The following is a 13,787-nucleotide window of genomic DNA, read 5'->3' on the forward strand; positions in this document are numbered from 1 at the left end:
CATGCTTTCCTCTCAATAAAAAAAGCAGTTAAGAAAGCATCTGATCGTAGTGATGTAAATATGTTTGCACCAGCTTTGCAATTCACCGCCATTATGTTGATAGGTGAGGTAATTAAATTTAAACTATGATGGTTTGAATATATAGATAGATAGATAGATAGATAGATAGATAGATAGATAGATAGATAGATAGATAGATAGATAGATAGATAGATAGATAGATAGATAGATAGATAGATAGATAGATAGATAGATAGATAGATAGATAGATAGATAGATAGATAGATAGATAGATAGATAGATAGATAGATAGATAGATAGATAGATATGGCTTTGTGACACTATAAGTTTCAAGTTTGTTGAGCACATATAGCACATTTAAAAACAGGAAACATGGCTGACCAAAGTGCTGAACAAAACACAAGTTAAAGAGACAAGGACAAAGCCAAACATTTATGACATAAACTCACAGTGAATTAAAAGCTAAAGAAAAAAGTAGGTTTTAAGAGAAGATTTAAAAACGGTTAAAGACTGTGCCGATCTGATGTAAACCGGAAGGCTGTTCCACAGCCTAGGGCAGGCAATAGCAAAGGCTCTGTCTCCTCTGTGCTTTAATCGTGATCTGGGGACAGATAAAAGTCTCTCATCACCAGACCTTAGAGTAGCTCCGACCAAATAGCTTGGTGGCAGATTATTTAACGATTTAAAAACAAAGAGTAGAATTTTAAATTCAATTCTGAAATGCACAGAGAAACACAAAATTGGAGAAACGTGATCAAATTTACTTTTTAACTTTGCAACGGCATTTTGAACTAATTGAATTCAAGCAATAGTCTTTGGACTTGCCATTGTAAAGAGAATTGCAATAATGATAAATCCAAACGGGATGTAATAAGCGCATGGATAGCAATCTCTAGTGTTTTCTCAGAAAGAGAAGATCTAATCTTAGAGAGAAGACGTAGATGGAAAAAACCAGAGCTGATCACCGCATTTATTTGTTTTTCAAATATATAGTTGGAAGTGAATCCCCTGTCTTTACGTGACACATTGACATTACAGAATGACTCTTTGTGCATTACCCTGAACATTGTATGACCATTAATTTCATGTGTTCGTGCCATTGAACGGAAGAGAGGCTTTTGGAAGTGTGTAAACGTAACATCCTTTTGAGTTTCCCTGCGAAACCATCCCAGTTTTAAACATTTGCAATAAAAAACAATAAAAATTCATACATGAAAATTCTTACATATAGCCCTTTTAATATTTTTGTGGAAACCATGATACATTTCTTTGATTCTTTGATGAAAGAACAGCATTTATTTGAAACAGAAATCTTTTGTAACATTATAAATGTCTATCAGTTTGAATCAGTTTAATGCATCCTTGTTGAATAAAAGCATTGATTTCTTTCAAAATAAAGGTTTTTTTATTTGCCTTGCCATTTGTTAGTAGCTGATAATAGCTCTGTGTTCCAGGCTTCTGGTGTTCCCTCTCTGTTTGAATCTACGGAGGAGGAAAATGTGCCCAATGTAGCAAAAGACAAGATAGCAGAGGAGAAGTCGTCTGTGGAGAAGAAGCCTGTGGAATCCATTCTGTCCTCTGACGACAGCACTGAGATTAAGAAGAAGCCGGTTGGAGCAGTTAGCCTTTTTGGTGGGATCGATGTATTCGGAGACAAGCAAGACACAAGTAAAGTGAGTAAAATGTTTGCTTATTTGTAAATATATCATAAAATTAACCAAATAAAAAATAATAGCATAAATAATAAATACATTTGCACCTAAATATATGCTCACCAAAAAAAAAGGGTTACAGAACTAAAGATTGTCTCTTCCACAGAAACAGACTAAGAATCAAGAGGATATTACTGATGGTGACGAGCTGCAAAAGGAGGGCCCACCACCCATGGAGAGTAAGGGGACCAAGGCCAAGAAAACAGCACTGAGTCTTTTTGATGATTATGATGACGATGAAGATGAAGATATGAACACTGATGAAATAGTTCCTGCCCCTAATACATACAAATCAACAGAAAAGAATGCACTCAAGGTTAGCTCTTTTAGATTCAGTGCTGTGAGGTGTGCATTTGAAAGGAACTTTAAGTCGGCCATTTAATGTTATTTAATTGATTTTGTTTGTGATCTCAGGATCATGGGCCCCACATGAAGAGCACCGGTGTGTTCCAAGATGAGGAACTCCTTTTCAGTCACACACAACAGAGAGATAACGATCCTGATGTAGACCTCTTTGCCACAGCTCCTAAACCAGCTGTAAGCTTTTTGACTTTCCATAGACTTATCCATAGACTTATGGTGAGATAGTGGTTTCTTACTGATGGAGGTATTTTCATTTTACAGGTGTCGTCTCAGAGCTCTGTGAAACCAGTTGCCCCCACACTGTTTGGGGATGACGATGACGATGACCTCTTCGGTTCAGCAAAGCCTAAAGCTCCTCCGGTACTGTTTGTTCCCCAACTTGTACATTTAACCCTCTGGTGCTCTTTACATTGTGGTCAATTTTTTAAAATGTATTTTAATGAAATGAATGTACTATATTTTAGTTCGATAATGTTTATATTTATTTATTTTTTTAATTTTTAGGTGATTTTATTGTACTAAATTATATTTATGCAGTAGTTGTAATCCATTTATTACCTTGTGTCACTTTTTGAGCATAGGCCTGAAAATGAATTTTCCAACTTAAACTGTTATACATTTTGAATGCTTTGGAGCACAGCCTTAAAGGGATAGTTCACCCAAAAATTAAAATGATCCCATAATTTACTCACCCTCAAGCCATCCTAGGTGTATATGGCATTCTTCTTTCAGATGAACACAATCAGAGTTATATTAATAAATGTCCTGGCTAATCCAAGCATTATAATGCAGGGAATGGCAGCCCAAAATTTGAAGCCCAAAAAAGTGCATCCATCCATTATACATAGATGCAAATTCACCTTTTTGAGATCAAAATAGGTCACCTACGAGATTTGCGTAGATCTGATGAGAAAATGTTTTGGGGGTGGGGGTGGTTCCTGTTCAGGCTGATCTTTTTTTTCTCATTTTGTGAAGTCACATTACAAGGTAATAAAAAAAATAAAATAAAGAAAAATAAAGAATGAAAATAAATGTGTCAAATAAAAATGGGCAAGGTTGAGACATGCAGCAAAACAAAGGAAGCGGGCCCTTGAAATTCTGGTGGTTAAACGTCATAAGAAATAGGGTTTAACTTACGAGGTGGTGTACAAGTATCCCATATTGATGCATTTGTGGCCAGTGGGATCTTCAGTTTTCAGGTTAGAGTGTTATTTGAGTGTTATATTTAACTGGTTGTTGTCGTCTTGTTTTTGTTTTGTTTATGTAGTCAGCTCCCACATCTATTGAATCCTTTTTTTGTGTTTTATAAAGGGTTGTTTTGCCCTACATAAAACACAAAACCTTTTTTTTACCTATTACCTGTTAGAATTAGTTTTCAGGCAGATGCAAAGATACTTAATAATGACTAGAAATGAGCATGAAAAGTAAAAATATATTTAAAAAAATTAAAAAGTGTGCTGACCTCAGAGAATGTTTTCTCTATCAAAATCAAATCAAATCAAATCACTTTATTTGTCACTCTACATATGCACAAGTGCAACAGTAGGTGAAATTCTTAGGTGCAGTTCCGAGCAACATGGTAGTCATGACATGACATGTACAACATTTAAAGCAGCATCAGATTACACTGATGCGCCCACAATTACTCACAGCACAGTAAACTCTACAATAAACAATAAATAATTTACACAATGTGAGTGTAGTTCTCACAGCTTTAAACAATATACACATACTTACAATATACATATACTTTAAACAATATACACTAAACATACACTAAACAATATACATTACGCTATAATAGTAATAATAATATACAATGTACAGTATAAAATATTATTCACAGATTGAAAAATTGAAATCCAAAGTGCAATAGATGCTGTATGATAAATAAATGTGTATATAATGTGTGTTTATCTACAGTGGGTTGTGCTGAGTGATATTCTGTCCAGTGTGTGTTATGATCCTGATGGGTCAAGAGTTAAGGAGTCTGATTGTTTGTGGGAAGAAGCTGTTCTGGAGTCGGCTGGTGCGTGATCTGATGCTGCGGTACCGTCTGCCTGATGGCATCAGTGAGAGCAGCCCATGGCTCGGGTGGCTAGAGTCTCTGATGATCCTCTGAGCTCTCTTCACACACCGCCTGACATAAATGTCCTGGAGGGAGGGAAGCTCACCTCCGATGATGCAGCTGGCCGTGCGCACTACCCTTTGCAGGGCTTTGCGGCTGCGGGCGGTACTGTTGCCGTACCAGGTGGTGATGCAGCCAGTCAGCAGGCTCTCTATGGTGCAGGTGTAGAACCGTGTGAGGATGTGGCGGCTCATTCCAAACCTCCTCAGCCGTCGCAGGAAGAAAAGGCGCTGATGAGCCTTCTTCACAACGGCCTCGGAGTGGACGGACCATGAGAGTTCCTCTGTGATGTGGACACCGAGGAACTTGAAGCTGCTGACTCTCTCCACCGGTGCTCCATCGATGGTGATGGGGCGGTGTTCTCTCTCATTCCTCCTGAAGTCGACCACCAGCTCCTTGGTCTTGCTGACGTTGAGGGAGAGGTTGTGCTCCTGACACCATCGTGTCAGAGTGTGCACCTCCTCTCTGTAGGCCGTTTCATCATTGTCAGTGATGAGACCTACCACCGTCGTATCGTCAGCAAACTTGATGATGGTGTTGGAGCTGTGGGTTGCCACACAGTCATGTGTGTACAAAGAGTACAGGAGTGGGCTGAGAACACAGCCCTGAGGGGCTCCAGTGTTGAGAGTCAGTGGTGAGGAGATGTTACTGCCCATTCTGACCACCTGGCGTCTGTTTGACAGGAAGTCCAGGATCCAGCTGCATAACAAGCTGTTTAAGCCGAGAGCCCGGAGTTTAATGTCAAGTATGGAGGGCACAATGGTGTTGAATGCTGAGTTGAATATCCACGCAATGTTCTCACCTTTTTTACCCCTCACCCGTTTTCCCTGATTATAAAAGTAATCCACACGGCTCCGGGGGGTTTATAGAGGCAGACGGAAGGTGGTCTGGCGGAAGCTAGGTATTTTACTTTATAAAGTTATAAATATGGATTTTTTTTTTTTTTACACTAACGCATTGCTTCTCTTCAGAAGGCCTTTATTAACCCCTCTAGGGTTGGGCGATGTCCCATAAATTGGCAGTTGACGATGTTTACAGTAAAACATTGTGATGGTCGATGATATCGTCGTTTGGGGGGGGGGGGGGTGTAATTATGTAAATAGGTAGATAATATACTGTATCTCTTTACATAAATACTATTTTCTACTTAAAACTATCATTTTGTTATTTTTACTAACCCAAATAATGAATCATCCGCCAGGTTGCACGTGAGGGGAAAAAATAGGTTCCTTCCACTTAAGAGTTGAGCTCTTTTTTTTTTTAAATATATCTCTTTACATAAATACTATTTTCTACTCTTAAAAAAATAATTTCGTTATTTTACTAACCCAGTGTTTTGTATGTGAATGCTGTTGCAACTTGCACGTGAATATTACCACAGGAGTGAAGCACAAAGCTTTTAGCCTAGAAAGGAAATAATGGTCAGATAGCACTTTTTCATTCTGCTTTGCAATCTGGATCTGGTCACTCGATTTTCCGTGAATTTTAACAATAGGCCCAGTCCATTTTATCCCAATGGACATCTCGTTTCTTTTCCTAAATCTTCACTCACGTCGCCATTTTCGCAGGGGATTATAATCGTTTCTTCCTTTCGTTTGTTTATAATTAAGTCTATTAACTATTCACATCCTTTACTGTGGTAAAGTATAAAAAACACTGTAGGACGAATACCTTTTTACTTCAAATTGTATTTAACACAGTTTGTTCTTATTATTAAACTTGGTTAGGCGCGTCAAGAATAGCGGTCTATTTGAATAGCGCATTTCACACACACACACACACACACACACACACACACACACACACACACACGCCGCAGTGATTTTAGTTCCGTTTTCTCTGGCAGTGAATAATCAAACATTGCCTAAATGTCTTGCCCTTGTGGAAGATAAAATCCGCTCTTCAGAACTTACAACAAGTGTTGCCTTGCAACATCAGGAGAACACATGAAGACGAAGATATTCGAGAAGTTGTCTATCCAGCTTGTCCCACATTCCTCTCAAAGCGCAGAGAGGTATATGACGCATCTTTGCAGGGAAATAGTATGAATAAAATATTTTTCTAACTAATATTTAATTTTCTTATATTCTTGAGGTAACGATTATTTACTGAAAATCGTTTAAATGTTTTATAGGCTGTGTTGTTTCACTGACGGAAGTGCTAAAATAAACACGCATGCATATGGATGTTTCAGCCTCAAATGATTTCAAAATGTAGGCTATATATATCTGGCATAGACTACAGTATTTAAAATAGCATAGGCTATATGCATTAGTTACATTCTCAATTTAATTTACAGAGCAATTCCTGCTAAGTTTTTAGTTTAACTAATACTATAGAAGAGGATTAGTGTGTGTCGCACTCGCAACGGGGGCGTGGCATCACGATGGTCGCGCTCCATCGTGATGTCGGTCAGCCATCGTCCATCGGCACAACCCTAAACCCCTCGGGGCAGTGTGGAGTACGTTTATGACGGATGGGTGCACTTTTTTTGGGGCTTCAAATTTTGGGCTGCCATTATAAAGCTTGGGTTAGCCAGGATATTTTTTAATATAACTCTGATTGTGTTCGTCTGAAAGAAGAATGTAATGTACACATAAAATGGCTTGAGGGTGAGTAAATCGTGGGCTAATTTTCATGAACTATCCCTTTTTAAAGAAGACACCTGTCAGATTATTGCTGAAGTGAAAAAGTAAAAAAGTGAACTTAAAGTTATAGATGTTCAAGTGTATTATTGTTATTGAAAAATGCACAAAAATACAATTAAAAATTTTCGTGTAAAATATATATTTTCTAAAATGGGTTTTGTGTGTGTTTTGTTATGCAAGTGGTAATGCTTCTACACTATTATCCACATACAGAAAGTACCAGAGAAGCCCAGCAAGCCTAAAACAAATGAAACGGACAAATCAACACTGACATCAAGCAAGGTATGCAGAGAAATCAATCTGCTTTGTTGCTTTTTAATTTATCTTTATTCAGCAACATAATATTTATGCAAAAACCATTCATATGTAGCAAATAGAGATGTAATTTACTGTATATATGTAATTAAAATGTATTTATTTTTATGCATTTACATTTTTATTAATGATTTATATTTTTTAGTATATTTAGAATTAAATACGTCTGGAGTTATAGAATCCTTTTTATTTTATTTTATACATTTACCACTTATAAAACATATTTTGGGGGATCTCCAGAACCTATAAAAATGTGTTTAGCTTTTTATTGGTGGACTCAAATGTAATTTATATTATTTAATTGCACAGGACCCTACAAGCCCTCTAAAATCTAAAAAAACTTCTTCAAGGATTGGAGAACTTCAAGTAACGTTTTTAAAAAATAAAATCTCTATACTTTTTATGCTCCATTTCTCTCATTGTTAAAACAGTGTTCTCTGTGTTTCTATATTCTGTGTTTTTTACTTGACATCCTGGCATGATCTTTCTTAAAAGTCTAAGAAAAGCAAAAATCTTGCTTTTCATTGGGCTGTTTACAACTCACCAATGCCTTTATCTGTTTAAAATCTATAATTCTGCACACCATATATTTTTGCCTGTTAACATTTTCACTTATTCTGGTATACCAGAACATTTGTAGCTTTGCCATAACATTGTTTTGCTCTATGCCAATGCTGTACATCATTACTGCATCAATAGGAAAACTTTAAATGCAGCACTCTACATCTGTCAATGTGCTGTCTACAGTATTTGCAAGGCACCAGTGTATTGATACTTACCTTGTTACCAACATTGATGATATCGTCCTTATATTTGTATTCTGAATTGTATTTCTATTTTAAACATTTAAGCCATCTCGACTTATTTACACATACCTAAAATTTGGATTTTACTTCAACACTATTCTGTTGCTGCCTTGCAAACACTGCTATGTGCTTCAGGAAATGCAAATCTAGTGTACTTCTAAAATAGTACAGACCAGTTCCTTTCTGATCTTGGCATGTGAGCAAAGGGCACTGTGTTTATTCATTAGTTTTGTCACAGATTTAAAAACAAGTCTTGTTTCTTTCAGGCTAGCTTAGCTGTCAACCCTGCCAGCCTTCTGCCAGGCGCGGTGCCACGGATTCCAGGAGCTGTCAGCGTAATCCCTGGCATGGTACCCGCTTCCCTTTCTGCAGCTGCCAGGGCGCTGCCAGATACTGATACTATCCCTGATCATCAGACCTCCAGTGAGGGAGGTGTGAGCTTTGACTCGCCTGCTCAGGTCACCACGCTACAGAATGCTAACAAGGTGGGTCAGACTGCAGTAGCCTATGTATGTTTTACAGTTTGTGTGTAGGGCTGTATGATTAGGTTTGACTCAATACTACCATTTTGGCTTCGGTATGATACCAGAATGTAATACCTTGGTATCGATATTAAATCGATACAATATGGTGATATATCTGTAGCTTTCACAGGCCATATTCCCACTGTTTTTAACCAATTTAATGTGACAAAAAAAAATTTTTTTAAAGCTGCTGTCCGTAACTTTTTTGTGTTCAAGATTTTACAAAAATGATATAATGAGAACGTACAACATGAATCCATTTTCCAAACCGTGTTTTTGTCTTGCCCTGAATCATTATGGTACACTTATAGTAAGTGTTTATATTGGGACTATTTCAGACCGGTCTGGTAGGAACCGCTGCGGAGGAGCACAGTCCCTGCGTGACTCGCCATAGACTTAAACAGAGAGAAGTAGCTCCGGCTGCAATGTTCTTCCGCAAGACGCATGCAGTTCTGTTTATCAACCACTAGAGCGCCAAAAAGTTACAGACTCGATTTTAATCGATTCTCATTTTTACGAAACGATATCGTTTCTTAAAGGGGTGGTTCTGTGTTTTTTTTCTAGGCTTGGCTGTGTTTATGGGCCGCAGTATAACATGTCTTAATTCTTCTTCTTTTTTTTTATGCTGTATTTTTCTTATATTTTACCTTTATTCCACACCGCTGTCTCCACTGTCCTTTGAACGGCTCGTTTGCTTCCTGCTTCTATGAAGCCCATCCCTCCGAAAAACGCAATGAATCGAAATCGAATCGAGAAATTTGTGTCAATACCCAGCCCTATTAATCACTATTACTTAGTACTTAATTGTATAATTACACGGACACCTTAAAATAAAGTTCAACCGTATATTGTAATAACACTATTGTACTGAGAAGTAAAAAGTTGTGATATCATTTTTATTTTACTGTAAAATTACAATGATAAAATGTATATCTTAATTTTCACATTTTCAAACAGTAACCCATTGAGCTTTTATTTTGAAAATAAAATGATGCGCTACCGGTTTCAGAGTGAGGCTCGGTACTGTGTGTTCATGTACACGCATGCAGCTCATGATATAGGTGTGTAAATTCTGTAATTCACTCTGAAACCGATTGCATTAGGCCTGTCGCGATTGGTTGATACATTCAACTGCGTCGACGTTGGGTACCATATGAAATTGTATTAGTACCGGTACGGTAAAAATGAGAGTACTCTAATTAGAGCAGTATTTTTTAATCTGCGTCGATGTCTGACAGCAGGAGTGAGGATGTGTGTGTTAGCTCTGCTTGCACCGTTACCTAAACAATGGAAGCAGAAAATTTAAATATATACGCACAGCTCCGTAAAAAGAACGCAACAGAAGTACGGTGTGGCCGGGCCCGGGACGTGCTCGCACACGCTGCCGGACTCTATCTGAGGCGCGCACAGCCGCACACACGCCTTTCACTCATACAGATCGCGACGCCAGTTTCGCGGATTATTGGGTTTGAATAGTAAAAAATATGTAAAAACGCACGTCCTGGTGAGTATTCGGGTAAACGTAGTCGGATATGTCTTTAGTGAATGTATACAGAGTTGAATGAGAAATCGGGTGTTACAATGAATTTGGTCCGTGCAGCTCTTAAAGGGCCGGAAATTGTTGAAAATTGTGATAAATTAGTCGATAGATTAAAGGCGAACTATTTAAAATATCCAAAAACCACTAGGCCAGTGTTATATATTTTGTTCAGTTGAGTACTTAGAATATCCCAAATGTTTCCAACTATTTGTAAATCGTGAGAAATTGCTATTTTAACCAAGGAACCGGGACGTGTGAGCTATGCGTTTGAGGGAGTCGCCTGTCGATTGTGTCATATCTGCGTTACCCTCGGTTTCCGGTTTTATTTAGCAGAAACGCTGTGCTCTCACTACAGTTTGCAACAAGTGTCAAAGCAGCCGCAGAGCGAACGTCATAACTTCCTTTTCAACACACTCGGATATATCTAATACGATAAACAGAGTTGCGTTACCTCATACTCATGACTGGAAAAGAGGAAGTGGCACCGGCGACTATACCATAATAACAGTCCCGCTCTTCAATCGCTCCTGCGGCCTTGCTCAGCTCCACAACACTCGGTCCTGCTCTGTTTCATACTACAGTAACGTTAATAATCGCATCCATGAAAATGATTTCTGCCCGAGTCCTATCCTGACTCTTTTCCACCGGCTGTGAGGTGAAGACCACGTCCCAAGATTCTGCGCTCAAACGTGCCGTCATCAAACTATGCCTTTGTTTTGAACAGGCGACCTCTTAGTGGATGGAAAAGTTACATAGTGTAGCTTTAATCTATATAAAAATAGTCGTAAGTGGCAGCCCTTGATTGCATATATCAAATTAATTAAATCGCAGCCTGCGCATTTTGATGAAGCCATATTTTGTTCAGCCCTAGTTGTGTGCTGTTGTGATGAAAACTGCTGTTGTTGGTTGAGTGTCCATTCATTGGCTTTTTTTCTACTGCAGGGCCGGACTAAAGGCTCAGTGCGACGGCGGCCGCAGACAAGGGCAGCAAGACATTTTGCAGCACAGGATTCTGGGGAAGCTGTTGGGGAGAGCACCTCTTTACAAGCTAATGAACCAGTTATGGCTGCTTCACTCCCTACCTTTAACCCTGTTTCTGTGCGACCCTCAGTGCTCACTATACCCGTCAGCACCCCCGCTGCAGCCAAGAGCCTAGATGAAGCAGTCAGGCCAAAGGGATTTCTCGAATCTGCAGATGATCTGTTTGATTCGGAGGATCTCTTTGCCACAAAGCCTGTTCTTTCCTCTAAACACAAAGCAAAGATCCCAGAGGAGGGCCAAAAGAAAGCCTCTATTACAGAGGCCGTCATTACCTCAAAGAAAGAACAGGCCTCGTCTATTTTTGACAGCCATGAGGATGATCTTTTTGCCACAGTGAAACCGAAGCCTGTCCAGAAAGCCAAACACATGTCCTTCCTAGAAGACGACGATGAAGATATTTTTGGAGCAGGAAAGAGTAAAAGTACAGATAGTAAAAACTCCAAAACAGAGGCCAGTCCTGCAAAACCAGTCATTTTCCAGGTAAATATCACAGTCTTTCATTTTAGTTACAAATCAATGGTGGTAGTAGGGATTGGATTGACTGATTTTTGCGTCTCTATTGACCTTAAATGTTTACAGGATAAAGTGAGAGAACCCCCCAAGGGCCAGAAGAAGCCTAAGGAAGTGTCTTTGGATGCCAGTTTGTTTGATGATGATGTTGATATTTTTGCTGACTTGACTGGTGCCACAAAGCCAAAGGAGAAGAAAGCAAAGAAGAAAGTGGAGACAAAATCTATATTCAAAGACGACATGGGTTAGTATCTCTGCAAAACACTCTTCACTGTGATTCTTACCAGGGGCCTTACATATCCCAGAACCTGAGAAAAATTACCCAGTCAGCGAGGATTTCTCCTCCCCAAAATATTCATGTATGGAGCTTACAATGCTTTTTTTTTTTTACAATGCATAACCTCATCTGCATATCTTTTCCATATGCATATTCCCATCCGTGATACTACCATATTTAACTGTACAAGACTGTAGGAAAATATGAGATTGTATGAGATGATGAACTATAAATATTGTTTGTCATATTACATTGCAAAAATGTATTCCGTATCCTTGTCTTGTGTTAGAATAACATTTTTAAAATACATTTGCCAAAATTGCCTACTTTTAAGAAAAAGTTTTCGTTTATTCTCTTTAATTCCCATTGGCAAAATATTTGTAATTGTTTTAAACCAAATGTATGCAGTTTTACCTATAAAGCAAACATATTTTAGGATGTTTAGTTTTATTGGAAACCGAACCGATACCTTTTTGCAGTGTAAATACAATTCTCTGACAGTAGGGTGTTTTGCATTCCAAAAATATCTTACCATTTCCCTCAAATATCCACTAAATATAATTGTATTTTTCATAATGTTGGGAAGACCACAGAAAAGGTTATAGTCTGCCTGTAATTTGAGTTCTTAACTCCATTAATGGGGGTTTAAAATCATTCTGTTTACTTCGATCACACCAGTAAATGAGTCAAGTGAGTGGTTGATGCACACATATTTACGGCAATATATATATTTTTTTATTGATCATGATAGGTGTGTAAATTTGTACACACCTTTTTCCAATGCCCATTTGTGTATACACAATTTTCCATGCACATACACTGGCGGTCTAAAAAGTCTTATTTATTCCAAACCTTTATATTTTTGAAAGAAGTCTCTTATGTTCACCAAGGCTTCATTTATTTAATGGAAATACAGTAAAAATAGTAATATTGTGAAATATTATTACTTCTTTATTATGAAATATTATTACCATTTGTTCTTTCACAAACTTTTGACCGCAAGTGTATCATTATTTATATATTAGACCCAATGTCATTTTAATTTTATGAACATTGGTTTTGAAGGTACATATGCTCAACGTTAAATAATAAAGACACACTCTCAAATGCTTACTGATATCTGGTTCCTGCTCTTATCTCACAGATGATATTTTCTCGGCTGGGACTGCGAAACCAATGGTAAAGCCGTCCTCCAAGTCTAAGAAGACCCAGCCCGCCCAGGATCCGGTCTCGACCGCGGAAACGGGCCACAATATTTTTGATGATCCCCTGAATGCGTTTGGGGGAAACTAAGTTTCCTTCATTACAGCTATTTGTTTATCTCTGTAGCGAAGTTCATGGCCTAAATGAAGGTAGATGTAATCTAACACTGTTGTTAATAATGTAAACTCTAATAGGTAACTTTTACAAACAAACAAAAAAATAGAAAGGAAAAAAGAAGAACGTACGTCTGTTTACCTCTAATTCCATCTGTGAAGTCATCTGATTGGTAAATAATGTAGCGGTCATCAATTGGCATTGACATCTGCAAAGGTTAATGTGTATTTTATTAGCACTTTAAACATGAAAATTGTCTGGTGAGGTGTAAAAGATGTGATAAGACTGGAGACATTCCTCTGATATTGTCAGCTGTAAGGTTTAATTTTCAAATGTGGTGCCATAACTCTAAGCCTATGCGCCAACATAAGTGCTTTTGTTGTTGATGTTTTTATAACTTGAGCTGAAGTTTTCTTGTGTTGCATGTGAAATGATTTTTGGAAACTAAAGAAAATATATTTTATGAAACGTACTCTTGAGTGTGTGTGAGTGCTGGAATTCAAACATATTCGTAGAGGACCAAACCATTGCTTTTCTTAATGTAAAATTTTAAATGAATTTTACACTGAAAATGGAACCAGATAC

The 13,787-nt window shown here is 38.0% G+C and overlaps 1 protein-coding gene across 4 annotated transcripts in view; it reads left to right on the forward strand.

Annotated features, from left to right (window-relative positions):
• Positions 1–13,674, forward strand: part of washc2c (WASH complex subunit 2C) — a 31,688-nt gene extending 18,014 nt beyond the window's left edge. For 2 of the 4 annotated variants that reach the window (XM_079842681.1, XM_079842682.1), the window contains exons 23-32: positions 1,476–1,694; positions 1,840–2,049; positions 2,148–2,270; positions 2,358–2,456; positions 7,086–7,154; positions 7,497–7,553; positions 8,260–8,478; positions 11,000–11,578; positions 11,678–11,852; positions 13,030–13,674. In XM_079842681.1, the coding sequence (XP_079698807.1) occupies positions 1,476–1,694; positions 1,840–2,049; positions 2,148–2,270; positions 2,358–2,456; positions 7,086–7,154; positions 7,497–7,553; positions 8,260–8,478; positions 11,000–11,578; positions 11,678–11,852; positions 13,030–13,178 (1,899 nt within the window). In that variant the 3' untranslated portion in view covers positions 13,179–13,674. The remainder of the gene's footprint in view (positions 1–1,475; positions 1,695–1,839; positions 2,050–2,147; positions 2,271–2,357; positions 2,457–7,085; positions 7,155–7,496; positions 7,554–8,259; positions 8,479–10,999; positions 11,579–11,677; positions 11,853–13,029) is intronic. The other 2 variants (XM_079842683.1, XM_079842684.1) reach the window with 1 other exon arrangement.
• Positions 13,675–13,787: the final 113 nt, after the last annotated feature.

This window comes from Gobio gobio (genome assembly GCF_949357685.1).
Source record: "Gobio gobio genome assembly, chromosome: 18".
Lineage (NCBI taxonomy): Eukaryota > Metazoa > Chordata > Actinopteri > Cypriniformes > Gobionidae > Gobio > Gobio gobio.